General features: G+C 49.8%; 1 protein-coding gene across 1 annotated transcript; it reads left to right on the plus strand.

Annotated features, from left to right (window-relative positions):
• Window positions 1–543: 543 nt before the first annotated feature.
• Window positions 544–21,119, plus strand: LOC122363786 (ubiquitin-protein ligase E3A-like). The gene is made up of 12 exons (XM_043333434.1): window positions 544–722; window positions 2,992–3,054; window positions 14,673–14,808; window positions 15,511–15,775; window positions 16,593–17,572; window positions 17,893–18,099; window positions 18,381–18,525; window positions 18,786–18,991; window positions 19,194–19,361; window positions 19,716–19,871; window positions 20,272–20,492; window positions 20,821–21,119. The coding sequence occupies exons 2-12, from the start codon at window positions 3,014–3,016 to the stop codon at window positions 20,939–20,941; spliced, it is 2,646 nt and encodes an 881-aa protein (XP_043189369.1). The 5' UTR covers window positions 544–722; window positions 2,992–3,013; the 3' UTR covers window positions 20,942–21,119.
• Window positions 21,120–21,375: the final 256 nt, after the last annotated feature.

Genomic DNA, 21,375 nt, shown 5'->3' on the forward strand with positions numbered 1-21,375 from the left:
GGTGCCCCCGGACACTTCGGGATGGTGCCCCCTCTGCCTTCAGACCTTGGGATGGTGCCCCCAGATCTTGGGATGGTGCCCCCAGACCTCGCGATGGTGCCACCGGAGACCTCGGGATGGTGCCCCCGGACCCTCGAGATGGTGCCCCCTCCGACCTTGGGATGGTGCCCACGGAGAACTCGGGATAGTGCCCCCGGAGAACTCGAGATGGTGCCCCCACGGACCTCGGGATGGAAAAAGCCCCACCCGAGGCGAGGGACAGAAATGGGCCTCCGGGAGACCCCGAAAATGGTACCCCATTCCGATAGACCTTCTGGATGGTGCCCCTTTAGGAGACCTCTGGGTTGAAGCTCCCGTCGGCGACCTCCGTGATGTCAAAAAAAAAAACCTCCCGTGATGGTGTCCCCCGGGAGGCTCAAGGGGGGGGGGGCATGGCCCCCACGCCCACCCCCTCTGGCTCCGCCACTGGTGCAGCGTGTGTGTATGCATGGACGTGGCGCGAATCCTCTAAAACCGATGACGTCATACATGGGAATTCGCTCAATCTATTGACAACGAATCTCAATCTTACAATTTGACCGAGCTTGAATTTGTTGATCGCCCTCTGTGTTTTTCACACACGGATGTCCTCCTCTATTTTATCTTAAATTTTGTCATTATAATACGTGTTTGCAAGGATTTCAAGATTCCAACATATAGCGCTGCTTTCATATTACTGCTAGGTATGTGAACGTCTGATTTTCTAGAAGGATTGTGGCTTTGAACGCTCGTGTTCTGTTACGCTAAGTCTCAGTAGGCGGAACTATGGTCAAGCGTACCCATTTTCGGGAACGCATTTTCGTTCCCATGTTTGGGAACGATAAACCCAAATATGGGAACGCCATGTAGGAATTATTTAAAACAAGAAAAAGAACCGTTAAATGACGTCCAAAAAATATAAAACGATCGTGAACCGCCTGATATTTGTCTCAATATTGTTGGGAAAGAGTTTGATATTGTAAGGCCCATCGTAGTTTCAAATCGTTCCCCTATTTCTAAAGCAGTCCATCATCCGGGCCGCGAACCTAAATTTGGGAACGCTCTCGTACACTGGCGCTGCAAGCGTTCCTTATTATGGGAACGGCGTACCCAAAATTGGGAACGATTTCACCGACGCCTTTCAGGGGCTCTTTTCATTAACAAGCATCATGTCCAACGCCGCAAATTATTGTTAAGCAACAATCATCAGATGACCTTTCCGGCAAGACCGTCGCATGTTTCGCCCGGTCTTCTGCGCTTTTATTCCCGTCGATCTCGCAGCGGGCACGCCCCCCTCTGCAGGATTACGTAATTCACAACGCTCAGCGATGTTCAACAAGGTCTTCCATACCTATATCCACCGTCCGCGCCGAGGGTGGAGACATGTCAAGCACCTGTCTGCTTATCACCGATAGTTGACGAGCACAAGGAAGTATCCAAAAATGGGAACGCTGAATATGTTACACCCTCAAAACACCTAGTCCCATGGAAAATCTAGTTTTTTCCTTTCTTAATGAGTGTAAGTGGCAAAAGGCCTGGTAGGATGGGCACGAGGAATGATCGAAATCAGCATAAAAATTATAAATAAGCCACACAGAGCGACCTATATAAGAGAAATTCCCCCAAAACGATCATGCTTAGAAACACGGAAGACAAAAACCACGCTCATGACGCTCCTTATAAAACAATGCTAAACAGCTAGCATCCAAATAAAATGTCTTTCCGGGCTGATAAAATACAGCTGAATAATTTTAAACCACTGAAACTGAGTTTACAACAGTAGTTCGGTAAAATCACTGACGTTCCACGCGGTCGTGCGCCCCGAGACCAAAAGTCAACAATATTACCTCGGGACTGTCCGCGTGTTCGCTTGCATATGTCAGCATCTGGTGTCGCTAGTATGAAACTTCATAACCAGGCGAAAATTCTTATACTTGACCTCAAAATGTAAAAAACGCTTCATTTTCCTTTAAATTGCATGTTAAATGTAGTATAACCCATGTTTTCACCATTCCGTCATTAAAAAAAAAATCATTAAAAATATCATTCGACGGTCAATTTCCTTGTTCAACGGTCAGATTAAAGATAATTTTATAGAGATTTAGTAGATACTTAAATTAGCGTGCACTTTTTTGAGACGTGATGCACTAATGAGTTTTAGTGGGCGAACGGCCGAAAAATTACCTTCCGTTCTCATAAATGGGAACGCCCGTTCCCATATTTGGGAACTCCGTTCCCAAAAATGGGAACGTTCCTATATTTGGGTACTCATGACCATAGTTCCACCTACTGGTCTGAGGCCTTTTTGGACACTGACGCAGTCCACAAGTCAAAAATTAACGTTTTTTTTTCTCAAATCACGAGCTTGTCTTTTGTCCTGTTGAATAAGTGTGAACTTATTTAATAAGTGCTAGCTTATCAAAGAGCCAGAATTCAAATTGGAATGAGAAAAGGAATGAATACGAGAAGCCAGTTTGCAATGTTGCGCTGATGACCACTGCAGTCCAGTTGCCTTAACTCCTCAGATCATCACTACATGCTTATTGTATGCTTTTGTGTATTGTGCTAACTGCTAAATATTGTTATACTCAGCCTGTTAATTAATATTGGACGCCGGTGAAAACAGGGCGCCGGAGGGCATATTAGTCACGTGACATTTGGAACTTCTCCCGCTCAATGGGCCTTCCATGTGCCAAACGTCACATGTACATTTAATGAACCTTGATCAAATCGCCCCAGGCGCCCTGTTTTCACCGTCGTCCTTAATATTATGCTCGCTTGTTAATGCTTTCAGATTTTGTTACGAATTGCTTGATAATTCACTATTGTTGCCTGCTTACCTAAACTTTTTGTCCATCAGATGCTACTTAATTTGAAAACATGAAGTATTTTGATTTCCAAAGTGTTCAGTGTGTCTTGTATTTTTACCATGTCTCTACAAGTGATTCAAGTTCTTATTTTCTTGTGTTGCAGGACCTGAGTGGTCAGCATCTTGATGAATACTTCTGATCAGCTATGCAAGCCAGATTCTGAAAGGTAAGAGAACAACTAATTTGATGCTTATGCAGCTGTATTGCCTTTGCTTGTTATTGCTTCTATACTCTCTATTCCCACTTTACTTTGCTTCAAAGTAACTGAAGCCCTGACAAGCTTTAGTGTCTATTGTTGCATGGACAATGTTCATGCACATGCATGCTACTTTGTACTATCATAGTGGATAGTATAGCTGTTGTGAGGAAATAATCTCTGATTCAGATCCTGTCATTCCTTGACATCATCATGAACTGGTTAGGTACCTACCTACTGTCGGACTCAGCCTGATTCAAACTCATGTACTGAAGAGGACTCATCCTTGATTTTCATATCAAGGATGAATTCTTTGAGAATGCTTTTTGATTCATTCCTGAAGTAAAAAAGTTGTTCAACCCAGGTCAAGCACTCTGAAGCACCCAAACAACAACTTCCAAATTAGGAATGAGTGTAGTACAAGTCTAAAGTTTTTTGTTGTTGATTTTTTTATGTGGGTATCTCTTGAGTCTTAAGTGTCCAAGCAATGGTTCTATTTGACCACAGCTTCATGATGAACCAATTCCTAAGGCACACAAATTTGTTATTTCATGTGAACACTGAAGTTTGCTGCCCAGCCAGCAGCCCAAATGGACCCATATGGGCTGAATGCAGGACTTTGAATCAAAATGCTTATGGGCATGAGTTGTAATGGGCCAACTGCAACAAGCTTGGGCACAATATGTCCCTTGGCAATGTGAAAAATGTTCACTTACTTTTATCAATAAGAGCCTTCCTCCCTTTTCATGTGCCATTGTATAAGACTTCTGCATCAAATGTTCTCTCAAGACAGGATAAAATAATATTGACTGATGAAACAGATGTTACAATATGGCTCTTACTTCTATGGTTCTATATTCTGGCCAAAATGGGGCTGATGATTTAGATTCTAGTCTGGGCCTGAGCTGTGAAGACAGGCTGCATGTTTGTGTTCTTAGGATTTTTCATCAATTAAGCTTACCTGTATTTTCCATGATTTGTTGATAATCTTTTCTTTATTCTTTTCCTTCTAAGCATTGGCTTTTCCTCTGATACTTTTTTTCCTATGGCTTTCCCATATTCCTGCTCTTTTACATCCATCTCAAGCAGTCGGGGATAGGGTGATTGGCCCCTCCCCCCTCTACACCTTAGCGAATGTGAAAACACCAATATGGGCGAGGGATAAGTTGGGATTCAAAGTCGTCTGCAGAGTTGGCCTACGTTACGTTATTTTGAAGTTTTCGGTAACCCGTAGCTGTCAGTACCGTTTCGTAGCGTAATTGGGATGTTTCGGTAGCGTAGTACGGAAAATAATAGAATAATGTAGGAACTACGAAATGGATTCCGTAGCAATTACAGGTCAGCTGTATTTGTATAAGGTACATAATTTTTTTCAGTTGACTCATATCGTCACCAGACCTCCGGCCGTTTACACGGATGTGAGACGCCTGCTATATGAATACCACTTGAGGCCGGGGGGATCCAGGGCGTCGTTAGTCCATCTACGACACGTCGCAAGTTACGACACATATGCCGTCGCAAGTTGTGTCGTAGCGGAAAAGGAGGGATGTTGAGGAAAGAGGGGTTTGTCGGAGGATACGACAGAACGTAGCTGCGACGAGGCTTAAATACCCGCTTTACTCGAGAATTTAAAAGGTTACACGATCAGCTGATCCCGTAGTAAACGTCAGTAAGGTCGAAAACTCTATCACGCATAAAGGAACATTCGCCTTTCTGGTTTGCGAGCTTATGAGACAGCAAGGTCAAGCATGTTCTCTGATTCTGAAGCTTTGTATTAATTGGTAATATTACTAAGTGCTCGAGCGAGGAACATATTAAATATAATTAGATAAATAAAAGATGTTGACCTTTTCCTCGACATCAAAATTGTAAAAAGCCGAATAATATATTTAAAAAAACGGTGAGCTTTCGGCCACTGGCCTTTATCAAACCAACGTGCTAACCATTGTTAGCACGTTGGTTTGATAAAGGCCAGTGGCCGAAAGCTCACCGTTTTTTTTTTTAAATATATTATTCGGCTTTTTACATTTTTGATGTCGAGGAAAAGGTCAACATCTTTTATTTATCTAGTTCGTATCTTCACCATTTGCGATACAACTTGCGTATCTACTTAGCCTACGATGTGATGGATCCCTCCAATATCTGTTCCGATTCAACTTACGTTTGATCGCAACTGCGAGGTGCCTTGCGATCACATGGATCCCCCCAGATTAATTGGGTGACTTGTGGTTGCTAACGCTCACGTGATTTGCCATAAAATTTGGGATCGATCACAGGAGATTCGTGGCTATAGGGCATCTAGAATCGATGCTTTAGAAGAAATGAGTTCCGAGAGTTTGAGGTTACAGAGAGGTAAGAAATTTGTAGATGGATGTCACAATTGGAGGCTACAGAGGTCATCTGGGACACGTCAGGTCACAGAGGTCAACTTGGGGTCATCACAGAGCTCAATTGGAGACCACGGAGGTAATCTGAGACACGTCAGGTCACAGAAGGCAGCTTGGGGGCACGTCAGGTCACAGAGGTCAACCTAGGGTCATCACAGTGCTCAATTGGAGGTCACGGAGGTCATCTGGGACACATCAAGTCACAGAGGTCAACTTCGGGTCATCACAGAGCTCAATTGAAGGTCATTGGGGCCATCTGAGACACGTCAGGTCACAGAGGTCAGCTTGGTGCCATCAGAGAGGTCACTTAGAGGTCACAGAGGTCATATGGGACACGTCAGGTCACAGAGGTCAACTAAAGGTCATCAGAGAGCTCAATTGGAGGTCATCTGGGACACGTCAGGTCACAGAGGTCAGCTTGGAGTCATTAGAGAGCTCAATTGGAGGTCACGGAGATCATCTGGGACACGTCAGGTAACAGAGGTCAACTTGGGGTCATCACAGAGCTCTATTGGAGGTCATGAGGGTCATTTGGGACACGTCAGGTCACAGAGGTTAGCTTGGGGTCATCATAGAGGTCACTTAGAGGTTACAGAGGTCATATGGGACACGCCAGGTCACAGAGGTCAAGTTGGGGTCATCACAGAGCTCAAATGGAGGTCATCTGGGACACGTCAGGTCACAGAGGTCAGCTTGGAGTCATCAGAGAGCTCAATTGGAGGTCACGGAGGTCATCTGGGACACGTCAGGTCCCAAAGGTCATGTTTGGGTCATCACATAGCTCTATTGGAGGTCATGGGGGTCATCTGGGACACGTCAGGTCACAGAGGTCAGCTTGGAGTCATCAGAGAGCTCAATAGGATGTCACGGAGGTCATCTGGGACAGGTCAGGTCAAAAAGGTCAACTTGGGGTCATCACAGAGCTCATTGGAGGTCATCGGGGTCAGCTGGGACACGTCGTTTTTTTGGAATTGGGAGAATATTTTGGGGATGCCCCTTGCAACGTCCAAGACCGCCTTTCTGGATTCGCCAGTAGTTGCTGGAATGGTGTTAGGCTACTTCATATCCCCGAATACCCCAATAAATGTGAATATAACATATTATGCACCATTTCCAACACTCTCGCTGGCACGGATTGAGGCCTCATAGACGACCCGTCAGTTCAAGCTCTATAACTCGCGTTAGCGTCAACGGATTGCAACCAAATTTTCAGGATCTAAAGTTTAAACAATTTTACACCTACCACGTAAATTTCGTGACCATGACCCGAATGACCTGTGACCTGTGACCTCTTCCTCAAGGCAAGGTCAACTTGCGACACAACTTACGACTGCTATTTCAAATTCGTAAGTTGTGTCGCAAATCAGGCTATTTGCGATAGACTTTACTACTTAAGTAACGCTACTCATCGATTGATCCCTTCAAAAACGACTTAGCTGGGGGGATCCATGTGATCGCAAGGCACCTCGCAGTTGCGATCAAACGTAAGTTGAATCGGAACAGATATTGGAGGGATCCATCACATCGTAGGCTAAGTAGATACGCAAGTTGTATCGCAAGTGGTGAAGATACGAACTAACTTTACGAATCTTCTCGGTCGATCGGAAGGCCGATCGTAGCGAAGCTTTACCTCTTTCTCAAGAGAAAAATTTAAGAAATTTTCAAAATTTTCACAAAACCGAAATATATGTTAAACAAATATGGTTGATGAACACGTGTGCAAAATTTGAAGTCGATTTCTTCAAAAATGGCTGCGCTAGAGCGTTTTAAATTTACACGTTGAAAACGCTCACTTTCACGTCATTTTTGTAATTGTTTTTTTCAATTTTGAAATTTAAAAGTTTTTTGGGCAATTTTTCGCGTTAATTGCGAAAATCTGACCAAAACATGTATCGACCATCAATGATCCGATACGCCATCAGAGGCCGCGCCGCGGACAGGTGGGCGCGGCGATACCTAGGCCGCGTGGGGGTTACACTGGTGTTCGGGAAGGGCTATGTCAACGCGAGGCAGGCCGCGGGGGAGCCGGTTGCGGCGCCGGTCCGTATTTGTCGGCGCCTAGCAGTGCAGCGGTGCGTTTATGGCGGAGGGAGGGGAAGCGGTGTAGTGTCGGCAAGGCCGCACACAGGAGAGGGCACACGGGCCTCCCCCCCATTCGAGTTGGGGCTCCTAATCTTTAGACCGCCGAAGATCATGTAAAATGAACTGAAATAATGACTGAAAAGACCGGGACTGTAGGGTGGCACTTAGCAATGGGGTGAATTTTATGTTTTCCGATTTTTAGGCGTGCGGGTAGTTTTCTGGTTCCATTCCCGTAAAAAATAATGTGTGCAAAATGATTTTGAAAAATATTGATATTTAGGGGTCGCGAATTGAGGTCAAGGTTGACATTTTTTCGGGAAAAATCAACTTTTTGGAAACTGCTTTAAACCTATTTGGAATGACATATGTGGTCATTAAGCGTCATTTCCGACGTATTTTGACCTTTATTTGTATAACAATTGTTTATCCCATCACTTCCGGCCGATCGTAGCCAGTCTAGGTCAGGCCAAGACAGGTCTGATCTGGGCTGCTTTACCCATGTCAGGCCTGTTTTGGCCTGCGACCGGTGCCTTCTCACAATGGAGGTCATATCCTCCATATATCCTCTGATTATCCATCCTCTGATTAGTCATATCATATCTGATGGTCATATCATCATCATCATCATCATTTATTTCGTTTGGAAGCTCCATGCACTCACGGCTTTTCAGTCCAAGTGTCATACAGTAAATAGGTAGGCACATATATAAAGCTAAAATAAACACTAAAGCTAAAAGTAAAAACCATGAAAAGCATGGGACTTAAAAAGTAAAATGCATATCGGTACAAATGACCGAAAGCTACGCGCACAGTGACTAGTCACCATTGAGTAATCGTCGACAACGCCTGCGACAAGTGGCCGACGTGCGTGACGACCGAATGTCTGCTGGCAGCGAGTTCCAAACGTCACAGGCGCGGTAATACAAGAACTTGCGAGCATGTTCGGTGCGGACCCTCGGCAGTTCGAGCTGCATATTCTCAGTGGCTCGAGTCTGTCTGCTCGACACGTCGCTGCGTTGTACAAACCGCTCAGAGAGGCACTTCGGTGCATGAACATTATTCAACAAGTAATGCACAGTACTGCAGTCATTCTCCGCCACCAGCCTGTCTATATGGGGCCAGCATAGCTCTGCCAACAGAGGCGTCACATGAGCCGAGCGTCGGACCCCCATGACGACCTGTGCACAGTGGTTTATCACCTTCTGAATACGGTGTCGTGTTCAGAAGGTCACTCCTCTGATAAGTGTGAGGAGTGACCGGTCTCCCTTGTTCCAAAGGGAGGACGAGCCCCACGGTTCTATCGGTTCTTGAGACATGCTCCTTTTCTGTCGAAGAGAATGTGAAGAAGTTGGAGTCAGCCTATCGTCGGCGGGCGAAAGCAGAGGCGAGAGTGTGCATTGAGCTGCACTGGTTTATTGTGCTTTCGGGATGTTCTTCCGTGGGCGCTTCTTCCGACTCTAGTGTCAGTGCCAGCAACAGACTTAGCCGGCCGTTGCGGCGCACACACGGAGGGAACGTCTTTGACGATGGCTACCATGAGAGAGAAACGTCGACGCACACTCCCAAGCGCATGCGGGCGAGCGGACGTCTCTAACAGTGAACTGGCCTCGACCAGGCCAAACTACCCAACCGTAATCTGTGAAGAACACGTGAGCCTGTTATCAACTGCGGCATGGAACTTAGGATACGACTCCGGCTGAACCGCGAATCCTGAACCGCGAGAGAAGGAGCGTCGACCGATTCTAGGTCCTGGTGATGGGGGGGGGGGGGGAGGGATTGGGGTGGCCAAGCTCCTCGCCGTTCCCAACCTCCCCTCCATCCAAGCACAGGAGGCCATGCTCACAGCTCTGGGGGACTAAGAACTGGAGAAGCGGAACTGTGGCCTTTTGCTTCGACGCCACGACGGCGAACAGCATGCTGGTGAACGGTACTTTAGCCCTTATCGAGCAGAAGCTAGATCGGCCCGTCCTTCAGCTGGCCTGCCGGCACCACGTGTAAGAGCTGGGCCTAGAGAAGGCCTTCTCCACCTGCCCTAGAATCTCGAGCGGCCTCTACATCCGGCTGTTTAAGAGTTTCAAAGGCGGGTGGGAGTTCATACTTCATTGACAGGATCACACCGGTGGCGTTCGCCGTCGACGACGTTCTGGAGTGGGACGAGCTGCTGGTCAGCTTCCATCGCTTCCATCGCTGGACTATGCCTAGCTCCGGGAAGACTACCGAAAACTTCTGAAGCTCTGCGTAATTGCTCTCGGCGGAGTTCCAAGCACGGCATCCGTTTCTCCGCCTCAGAGTACTCCATTGAGTTAGGTGGATGGCAAAGACCATCTGCACTGTGGAGTGTGGATGCCTTCCTCTTCAGGGAGCGGCTCCGGCTGACGGCGGCCGAGGCCCAGGTCATTAAACGCTGTGCGCTGTCCGTTGCCTGCAAGTTTGCCGCCGCCGCCGCCGCCTGGTTTGGGACTCTATTGCCACTGCGCCGGCTCTGGACCTGACCTTCGTGAACTCGTTCTGCACCTACCCCGACAAGGAGCTGTCGAAGGCGACAGTCCTGGTCTTCGGCCGTCACCTGTAGTACTTGAGTGATCGGCTGCCTGGTGACTCTGGAGCTTTTAGACCCCGACCCTCGGGCTCAATCAAGACATGGTGCGGGCAATAGACTTGTAGGAGAGGGAGGACCCTCCCCATAAGTCCTTAGTGGACACTATGAACGCCGCTCTCGCGACCGAGACCTTGGTGAGCTTCCTCACATCGTCGTTCAAAAAGCTCTCAAGGATCCACGACCTGGACGCGGGGCTCATCATCAATGACCAAGGCCACTGGGAGGACAGCAGCTACCAAACCGCAGCTCGTGTAGTCCGGGAGCTGCGGTTGGTGAATGACTTCACCAGGCGCGGCATGGCGCTGATGTAGGACTGGCACTCATGAAAGACAAAGATTAGCGCCAGTTCTTCCTCCATGCCGTTGAAAAGATCACAGAAAACGCTAACCTGACACCCGAAGATCGACTGCAATTGCTAACCAGGCTATAAACAAAGTGATCTGGGTGCCCGTTGCCCATGATACCCCTCCCTCCAATGAGGCGCCAATAATCTACTAAAGAGGAGGCACTTGAGTAGTGGAGTACATAGACCAGCGTTCTGGTGTGACCGAAGCTGCGCTGCATGAAATATCAAAAAACAATATGAAAATGACTAGGAAATGCTTCATTATCATCCGATTACAGCGTAATAGGAAAGTCCGAAACGATTTTAATTATATTGAAATCTGCCACCAAAATCCGAACTTTGACCTTGATTCGCGACCTCTAAACATCAATATTTTCCCATAAAAATTTGCCTCCCTTATTTTTTACGGGAAAGGAACTGGAAAACCACCCGCACGCATTTAAAATCAAAAATTGATTTTTAAGTGCCACCCTAACCGGGAGGGCCCATCTCGTTCCCCAGCAGGCCCATACGAGTCCATAAATGCCCAGTAGCGCAGCCAGGGGTATTGTGGTGAAATTTTAATTGCCCTCAAAAGACCTCAAAGGGCCCACAGATGGGATCACCGGGTCCTCAGATGGTCTCGAAGGGCCCTCGGTTAGCGTCAAATGGCCCTCATCTGGTGTCAAAGGGCCCTCAGATGGCCAAATGAAGGGCCACAAGATGGCCTCAAAGGGCCCTCAGATGGGTTCAAAGGGCTCTCAGCCAACGTTAAACCTACCTCAGAAGACCTTAAAGGGCGTCAAAGGGCCCTAAACCTGCGTCAGAGGGCCCTGAGCTCGCGTCAAACCTCCGAACCTCCGAAGGCCTTAAAGAGTCCTTAGCTTGTGTCAGAGGGCCCCCAGCTGGTGTCAGTGAGCCCTCCTCATCTGGCGCCAAAAGTCCATCTGAAGGCCTCAAACGGTCCTCAGATGCCGTCACGCGGCCCTCAAAAGCCTCAAGGAGCCCTTATAAGGTCTCAAAGGGCCCTCATTTGGCCTCAAAAGGCCCTCCGCTAGCGTTAACCGGACTTCAGAAGTCCTTAAAGGGCCCTTATCTGGTGTCAGAGGGCCCCCAGCTAGTGTCAGAGGGCCCTCAGTTGGCGCAAAATGGCCATCAGAAGGCCTCAAACGGTCCGTAACTGGAGTCCAACCGCAACGGTCCTCAGGTGGCGTCAAGCGGCCCTCAAAAAGCCTCAAAGGCCGCTTAGAAGGCAGCAAAGGGCCCTCATATGACCCCAAAGGCTCCTCTGCTGGCGTCAAACGGACCTCAGAAGGTCTCAAAGGGCGTCAAAGGGCCCTGAGCTCGTGTCAAATATAAAAGCGCCCTTAGCTGGTGTCAGGAGGCCCCCAGTTGGTGTCAGCGTGCCCTCAGCTGGTGTCAGAGAGCCCTCAGTTGGCATCTACTGGCCATCAGAAGGCCCCAAACGGTCCTCAGATGGCGTCCAACGGTCCTCAGCTGACGTTAAGAGGCCCTCAAAAAGGCCTCAAAGACCCCTCGGCTGCTGAAGAGGCCCTTAGCCTCAAAGGAAACTCAAGAGACGTTAAACGGCCCTAAAAAGGCTTGAAAGGGCCCTCTGCTGGTGGCAAAGGGCTCGCATATGACGTCAATAACAGCTTTGTCAAAAACGGACCTGAGAGACCTTGCCGGTCCCTGGTTATAAGGGACTCCTGTCTCTTGCAGTAACCTGAGTGGCCCACGTTTACTGAGGGGCCCCTGGTTATTGAAGGAGTCCCTGGTTACTGGAAGGACCCCTGGTTATCAGAGGGCTCCCTGGTCACCTGGTGGGTCCCTGATCAATTGAAACCTCCCGATCATCTGAACGCCCTCTGATTGCCTTGGTCTTGGCGTTGGCGTACAGTTTAAAGTCGTCGGCACACTGCGGCCTCCTCTTTCTCAACAAGTCCCTCTATTTCTTCTGCAGCGAGGGCGATTTCGTCAAAATACTCCTCCATCGCGAAGCCTCGTGCGCAGACGCAGTCTTCGGGGCGCTCGCTGCGCCAACTCTTGACGCCAACTGACGGGCTCCAAATGGAACAGATGGACTCCGAAACGAACGTGGGAATGCCGACACATGATCCCTCCAAATTTACAGAGGAGGAGATGTCCCTGACAGCCCATTTGCAATAGGGGTCACTTTTACACTATAGACGTATGGGGAATTCGACCTTATCGACATGGTACTACGAGGTCAGCTGATCTGCTTGGCATTTAAATCGTAGTAAAACTGGCATTTAAACGCTGCGAAACAACTTACGTACAACGTAGCTCCGATTTGCCGCTCTTTCTTTTTCATCCCTCCGATTTTCTTCCGATCAAGAGAAGTTTCGTACCGAGAGAAGTTTCGCAGCCACGTCCGATATAACTTACGATAGCACGGATCCCCCCAGCCTTACTACACAACTTGCGACACGTCGCAGCTACGACGAGGCTTACGACGCTCTGGATCCCCCCAGCCCCGGCCGGACTGACACCGGGGATTTCCCACTGGGGAGTCCCTGGGAATTTCCTGTCGGAAGTCCAGCGCATCTAGCGAGTAGCGCGTAGGCACCGCCGCACCGACGATGCCGCAAAGCCGGCAATCATTGTGCGCAGTATTTGGCTTACTAGAGACTAACCGTTTCCACTGGGTAGTGGATGACGACATATTGCATAACGTAGTACGATAAAATAATTTGCTGCGTTAATTAACAAATACCGTAATTCAGTAACGTAGCAATATATAACGTATCGTAATTCGGTATCGTAGTTTTGGCCAAAAAAGCAAACGTAGCGTAACGTAGTGCGTAACGTAGCGTAGCGCAGGCCAACTCTGGTCGTCTGAGGATGAATACCTACCGACCTCAGTGGTGACCATGGGTAGTGACAACGAAACAACACGAGAGCGAAAGTCGAACCAACGCTGCAACGATGGACATGAAAATGAAACAATATCGGAACTAAGTAACCCGGAAACGAAACAACACGATAGCAAAACAACACGATATACAGAACAACACTAGCTGAGTGGAACAACATGAGAACGAGACAACGCGAGAACGATTCTCGGGGCGGTCAGAGTGGCAAAACGGTCAACGCCGCTGAGGATTATTCGATGTTGTCATGTCTGATGATCCATTAAAAAAAAATATTATTCCTGTTATTATTTCGGTTACCGGGGTTAGTTCTTGCGGGATATGTAGGTATGTTTAAATTTTGTTATCAACTGGTGGTGTCGTTTTCCTAAGAACGGAAGCAGCCACTTATGTTCTGAAAATGCCTAGGTATCTTATCGGAACTGCAATGTGTGCTCAGCATTGGAGTGGAAGCTTGCATGCTGATACAGTACCTATCTGAGGGAATGCCTGCCATCAAGTGGCTTTCATTCAACGTTTATGCGCCGAGGCACGCACGATAACGTAAACAGTAGGTATAAGCTGTAAGCATGTGTCTCCAACGTGTGACGAGCGGCGGTGCAGCGCGACACCGTGATGCAAATTCAAGGTAGAAAAGTTAGGTACTGTATAGATAACCGCATTATCTGACGTTAAATGATCCAATTCTAAACAACCATATAGTTCTTTTGCCAATTACATAGTCCATGAATGACGAATAATGACGGCGAGCACGTTTAAGCCATGCAGCAAATCGGTTGTTGCTCGTCCATAGTCGTACGCGTTTACATTTCCTCCTATCGCGAAGTCCAGCCATGAAAACATCACACAAAAACAACTCATTAAAACGAATTTTACCAATTTTGAGGGATTTATTCAAAACAACGATTTATCAGTCGCAGTTCTCAGTCGTATGCCTAAGGAAGGAAGTTTCATGTTAATTTCAATATAATATGTACCTAGTTCAAAACGATTGATTGTGTCGACAGTGTCCCGGACGTGTTCTATTTCTCAAATTGTAAGTAACCTGTCCAGCGACTCAGTCCACTGACTTTTTACTGCATTACGTAAATGATCAGTGGTTATGTTTGTACTGAATTAATGGATTAGCTGGACTCATCTTGCTTTTTTGGTTTTGTAAAATGTTTATCGATTATTAGTACGACACCCTATAACTTACCTTGCCCCTTACACACCGAGCGTTCAATCCGTCTATGCTCGCCTCAGCTCGCTTATGGCACGGTTGGCGACCTCTGACCTGTCCTCGGTATCGTCTCCCCCAGCGAGCAGTCGGGGCAGCAGGAGGGAGCGATGAAGCGGGCCCAGGTGCGTCAGCGCATCGAGCAGTACTACTACCAGCTCACCGAGGGCTGCGGCGACGCCAACTGCGCCAACGCCAACTGCTGCTCCAATGTCCGGGTGAGTTATAGATTAACTGCTGCCCCAATGCCCAGGTGAGTTATAGATCAACTGCTGCTCTAATGCCCAGGTGAGTTGTAGATCAACTGCTGCTCCAATGCCCATGTGAGTCGTTCAACTGCTGCTCCAATGACCAATGTCCGGGTGAGTTGTAGTTCAACTGCTGCTCCAATGTCCAGGTGAGTCGTTCAACTGCTGCTCCAATGTCCGGGTGAGTTATAGATTAACTGCTGCTCCAATGCCCAGGTGAGTCGTTCAACTGCTGCTCCAATGTCCGGGTGATTTATAGATCAACTGCCGCTTCAATGCTCAAGTGAGTCAATCAACTTCGGTGTTGCGGCGGTCAGTAATGCCACATATTCTCCTCTGCTCAGAAAGTAACATCATACCTTGCGGTGGTCCTGCTTCCGTAATGAAACGCTGATGGAAGACTTACCATGACCAATCAACCCAGTTTTCTTTCACATCCAACGTAACTTGGGCTGATAAGTGATGTAACCTGCGCCCCTCTTGGTTCTCAAAACGAATGTAACCAGCGGAGTTTTTTTTTTTTTTTTTTTGAACGGACTCAATATTACATATTTTTTTATCTACCGTACCCTTTCGACCCGAGAGCCGCATGCTGGCTTTATCCATAATTAATTGGAGCCGCTGACCTGAGTCCTGTCTGTGCTGACCTGCCTATTTCTGTGTGCATTTCAGGTGGAGCCGCTGCCGCCGAACCAGGCGGCCGCGCGCGCCGTCCACCTGCTCACCGCCTCTGCTCCGCTCTGTGAGCCCCTGCGGCACAAGGTGCGACGCACGGCGGCCGGCCGCGGCCCGTCGCCGCCGTCCACCAGCCGGGCGGCGCCCACCCCCGCCGGAGACTCCCCTGTGGCCCAGCAGGCGGCCGCCTCGGCCGGAGCCGTCTGCTCCGCAGCCACCACCATCACCGCCGCCCCGGCCGCCGGCGCCACGGGCACGTGCAGTAAGTCGGCTGGGACTGTGTAGATGTGTGGAAAAAGTGATAGTCTGAGTTTACTTTTAGGTGTACTTTTACGCATAAGATTTATTACCTGGCTGCCTCCTTTAGTGCCTATTGGTGTTTATGACGCTCATTATTCACAAAGTTTATACCTTTGTTCGTAAACAACATGTTTAGATATTGACAACAGCCTCTGACGTCAGCATTTGCAATTTATGGCATTTTTAGAGCTGGTAAAGTTTTACGTAAAGAAATATTCATATCCATTTCAATATACTTTGACTAGGAACCAGAATCCCTTAAAATCAGTTTTTACTCTTGCTGCTTCCCGCAACTGCGACTACTTTGTCCGTTTTGCGTCGCGGCCGCCCGTTTGCCGATCAGCTGTTTGGAGGGCAGGGTCGGGGGCGAGCTGGCTGTTATCCCAGTGACGTCACGATCAGGCCCGGTGCCAGCCTCCTTTGTGTCCACACGGCACGTCACGACGTCCTTACAACAGTCAGTGCGGCGGTGACGCGTGTCTAGGGAACGGAGTGCGCTGATCACTCGTAGAACATTGTGTGAGATCTTTAGAAACTCGGCTTGTTGCTGGTCCCTCATGCGCGTAAGCCATTGAGACTACCAGAGGATATTGCGCAATACATTGTGTAATCGGCCGCCGTACCGTGTTGCCGACTCCGTGGTCTCAGCTGTGTAAAGTAACTTTCTGTGCTGCTCCGTCGGCGGCCGGCAGTGCTCCTTGTTTCTCTTTCTCTCTCTGCGGGGTGCGGCCACAGGGCCTGACCGGCAATGGCGCCCACCCCTTGTCGTTTCTCGACAGATAGCTCAGCGGCCTCCACCGCTACCGACCAAACCTGGAGCGCTGACCGGCTGATGACCCTAGTCGAGGAGAGCGCCCGCGCGCGAGACTACACTGCCGTCATCCGCGCCATCGGACAAATCTTCTCCGAGCCAGAGGCGCTGACGAGCTGTTTCCGTCGCGCGCCGGCCGAGCCGCCCGAGAAGGGACAGTTGGACGCCGGTGAGAAGGAGGTGGAGGGTGCGGCGGCCGCGGCCGAGCCGCCCGCGGACCAGGCTGAGCCGCCCGTGGATCTGGCGGCGGCGCGGCGGCTGTTCGCGCTGCTGTTCGCCACTGGCGACTCACCGTTTACGACCGCTCTGGTGACGGCGCTGACGACTCTGGCGGACGGCCTGCGCGCGTCGCTGCAGTTCGCGCCGGCCGGTGCGCGGTCATCGCCGGCGGACCCGGTGGCGGTGCTGCTGCTAGTGCTGGAGATCCCGGCCCTCAGCAGCTCAGAGTTCCTGGAGCTCGCACTGCCGCGGCTGTGCCAGGCGGCCGGCTGGCTGCCCACCGTCGAACAGGCCAGGCTAGTACGATTCTGGTCGCGCTACCCGGCCGACCGACTCCGAGATATGGTGCAAACACTACAGCAACTTATCTCTGTGAAGGTGATCGAACAGGAGGCTACCCGTGGCTACCAGGCCACCGACGACGAGTCGGTCACTGCGCCGGTCCGCCTGCTGAAGCTGCTCTACTACGCCAGTCTGGTGGGCGGCCGGCGCGACCCTCCGTCGGCGCGCGACGACACCCCGGAGCCAGCAGAGGCGGCCAGCCCCGGCGGACCGCTGCTGCTGGCGGCCAAGGAGTCGGGCCGGGAGCGCGCGGAGCGGGATCCCCTGGAGGTGGAGCTGGACACGCGGCCGATCGACTGCCGCGTGCCCCTGGTGGGGTTCGATGAGTTCTATAACGAGCCGCTCAGTGAGGTGGTGGAGATGGACCACGACTACCGCTACTACAAGGTGAGGGGAGAGAGTGGACAGTGATGTGGTTGACTGGGGAAGTGGGATGCGATTTTTCGAAGTTTAAGTTTTCGAAGCTGGACATCGCTGTTCATTAGATTCTTACATCCTAAGATATGATAAGCGATCAATTTGCTTTGCTGAACGTCTCATTGACCTGTTTTTAGCAACCTTTTTGATGCAAATGAGCTGGGTACTGGGTTGAATTAAGCGGCAAGAAAATTATTAAATTTGTATTCTACCTTTACTGCCTTCAACTACGTCGTGTAATTTATATTGCCCCGTTTGATTTTACGTGGGTCGTGCCCGTCCTCCGTCAGGAGTACCCGGAGCGGTTCAGTTTCATGCGTCACCCGTTCGTGCTCACACCGGCCACCAAGTCACTGGGTCTGTACTATGATAGCCGAATCCGCATGTACCACGAACGACACCTGGCCCTGGTGCATAACCTGGTACACGGCGAGGGCCAGCCGTACCTCCGGCTGCGCGTCCGCAGGGACTTCATCATCGAGGACGCACTCATCGCGGTAGGTGCCGAAATGTCTCGGGGTGCTGAGAGTCGGACGATCGGTGGTATTAGTTTGACCCTGTAAAATCTTTCAATCTACAAGTTTATTGGTTAATTATTTGGCTTTACGATTATTTTGGTCGTTTGGGGTAATCGATGTAAGAATCAAACCGTAAACTTATCGTGAATTTTGTGTCACCAAACATATTCGCTTCTTCGGTTTCATGCAACTTTCAATAGTCCTCGTTCGGTTAGTTTCATGCAACATTTAAAGACTGCTGATGTTTTCCCGTGTTTCAGCTGGAAATAATGGCGCTGGAGAATCCCGACGACCTGAAGAAGCAACTAGTCGTGCAATTCGAGGGTGAACAGGGGGTAGATGAGGGTGGTGTGTCCAAGGAGTTCTTTCAGCTGATTGTAGAGGCGATATTCAACCCTGATTATGGTGAGTTGTTAGCCCTATAACGTGTGTTTGAATGTTATGTTGTTTCTTCTTTTTTTTGCATTTCTGGTTTGAAGATTGTTTTTATGATATCAGTGTCCATTACAGGTGCTCGTTGTTGATATTTTCAGATTTTGCTCTAGATCGCCCTTATTACGGTTCAGAACCACATTCGCTGGTATCGTGACATGATAAGTATGTTTCGCTTTTTTCTGACCCACAAATCATTGTCTCGTAACGGCTTCGCCCTCTCGTGCCCACAGGCATGTTCACATACAGTGAGGAGACGCGAGCTTACTGGTTCAACCCCACATCTTTCGAGAACGACGCCCAGTTCACGCTGATTGGAATCGTGGTCGGCCTGGCGCTCTACAACAACGTGATCCTGGACATGCGGTTCCCGATGGTGGTCTACAGGAAGCTGATGGGCCAGAAGGGCACCTTCGAGGACCTGGCAGAGCTTAGCCCGGTGAGTGGCACGGCGCAGCACAGTGGGAGCAAGCTGGATAGTGGTGGAGACGGCGGGGTGGGTTTGTACATACTACATAGATTGTCCAGAACAGTACGTGTCCTATATTGGTGTGCTTTTGGCGTAACTAAGCTTGATCTTAAGTTGGTCTAAGCGCCTCGGGTGTTTCTGTGACAATGACGTCCGCTTCCGCCCTCCTCAGACGCTGTACCGCAGCCTGCAGTCGATGTTGGAGTACGAGGGGGACGACATGGAGGACGTGTTCATGCAGACGTTCCAGGTCGGCTACACGGACGTGTTTGGGGCCAACCTGACGCACGACCTGCGTGCGAACGGTGCCCAGATACCGGTCAACAGGAGTAACGTACAGGTGAGGAGAGATGCCAGCCAGGGGCACTGGTGGGCTGCAGGCCATGAGGATCTAGGTGTAGTCGGAGGGCCGAACTTAATGATTAGTGCACTTTAATAGTTCCTTTTACGTTACATATTTTGTTGCGCGTTACCTGACCATTTGAGGTGAACATTTAGGAAGTGTTGTTTCGTTAACAGTTTGCGGTAAAGCTTTTCGGACCTTTTACGTCGGTGTTCAACCATTCGCAGCATTTTGGCTGCTTCGATTGAGCCATCTGCCCGCCTTCTTGTCTGTTTGCACTGTCTTTGAACTATATGACCTCTCCTTTACCACACAGTTAACCCCTCTCCGTCTCTTTGTGTGCGTTCCCAGGACTTTGCCGACCGTTACGCCGATTTCCTGCTCAACACGTCCGTGGTTCGCCAGTTCGGCGCGTTCCGGCGCGGGTTCTGCATGGTCACAGACGAGTCGCCCCTCTGGGGTCTGTTCAGGCCGGACGAGGTGGAACTTCTAGTCTGTGGCAGCAAGGCGAGTACGATAGAATATGAGGATGGCATGATATTCGCCCTGTGACATGGTTTAAGCATGGTTATGTGAAATTGTTAAGCTTGTGTTTGAGATCCGCGTGTACGCTTGCTGAGAAGGGGTGCTGGCGAGCGGCTTATCGAGCGCGATGGGCGTGGGATGGATGGCTGAGTTATGTTGCCTATCAGAAGCATAAATTAAGCTCATAGCCAAAACTGAGCTAAATCCAAACACCAAGATGCTCTGACTAAGGCGTTTTCAGAAGTGCAGTTATGAAATAACAGTGACTTATGAAAGCCCACTTTTCGGCAAAATTTCGCCCGCTAGTACACGGTCAATCAATCAGTCGTCGTTCCCTCCCCACGTAACCCGCATTTACCTGACCTCACCTGCCCTCTGTCAGGACTACGATTTCCACGAGCTGGAGGCGGGCACCGAGTATGACGGCGGGTTCAGTCGCGACTCGCCCACCGTGCGGAACTTCTGGCGTGTCGTGCACGATGATATGAGCGACGACGACCGTCGGCGACTGCTGGAGTTCACCACCGGGTCGGATCGGGTGCCGGTCGGCGGCCTGCGCAAACTCAAACTCATCATCGCACGCAACGGACCCGACTCGGAACGGTAGGTTTGACGAGGGAGTTTAGAGACTCAGCAGAGGGATGGGGCTAGGAGATTTGGAGAGAATATTGAGGTACAAAGTTGGCTGTTGGTTGTCACGGAGCACTATGCTAGCAGTGATGGGAGGCGTGAAAGAACGGAAGTCGTTCCGCTCGTCCTAGCTGTCTAGAGTACAATTTTGGTCCGTGAGATGACACACAGATACAGCTGCTTGTTATCTGATCATGATCATTGCTAATTATCGTGATCGGGTGTTCGATGAGCGCGGTGTTCCCTGTTCTGCTCTGCTCACGTAGCAGCCAGTGACCGGACTCCTCGCCTCCCCACTCAGGTTACCCACGGCACACACCTGCTTCAACGTCCTGCTGCTGCCCGACTACAGGACGCGCGAGAAGCTGCGGGAGCTGCTGCTGAAGGCCGTCAGCTTCAGCAAGGGGTTCGGTATGTTGTAGCCGGTGCGGTACGGACGGGCCGCCGGGCACGGGCTCCGGCCGCCCGGGCCTCACTACTGCCCAGTCTGCCAGGGGCCTTCACTGTCGGGGCAACAGTCTGCCATGCTTGCGAGACGCTTTACATTATGTGTGCCGTTGTATGATCGATGAAATAAATGTGCGCGTATTATGGAAATAACACTTTTCTGAGAGGTCTTGGTAATTTGTGTACTCCTGGATGATTTGATTTGGAGGTTTCTTTTTGCAATCGCATTTTGCAAGTGGCTTGTCAATTATTTCAAACACAATCACCAATTTTCTTACCACCAGTTCAATGTGCTTCAAGTTTTAACGACTCTGGACTGAATTCGAGCTGGGCCTCAGCTGCCTAGAGTACCGGGTTTTACTTATTTCAGCCTGCCTGTGTAAAACAAGACTATCCATCAGTGGGTTTC

The sequence above is a fragment of the Amphibalanus amphitrite genome, unplaced genomic scaffold (genome assembly GCF_019059575.1).
Source record: "Amphibalanus amphitrite isolate SeventyFive unplaced genomic scaffold, NRLGWU_Aamphi_draft 000639F_arrow, whole genome shotgun sequence".
Lineage (NCBI taxonomy): Eukaryota > Metazoa > Arthropoda > Thecostraca > Balanomorpha > Balanidae > Amphibalanus > Amphibalanus amphitrite.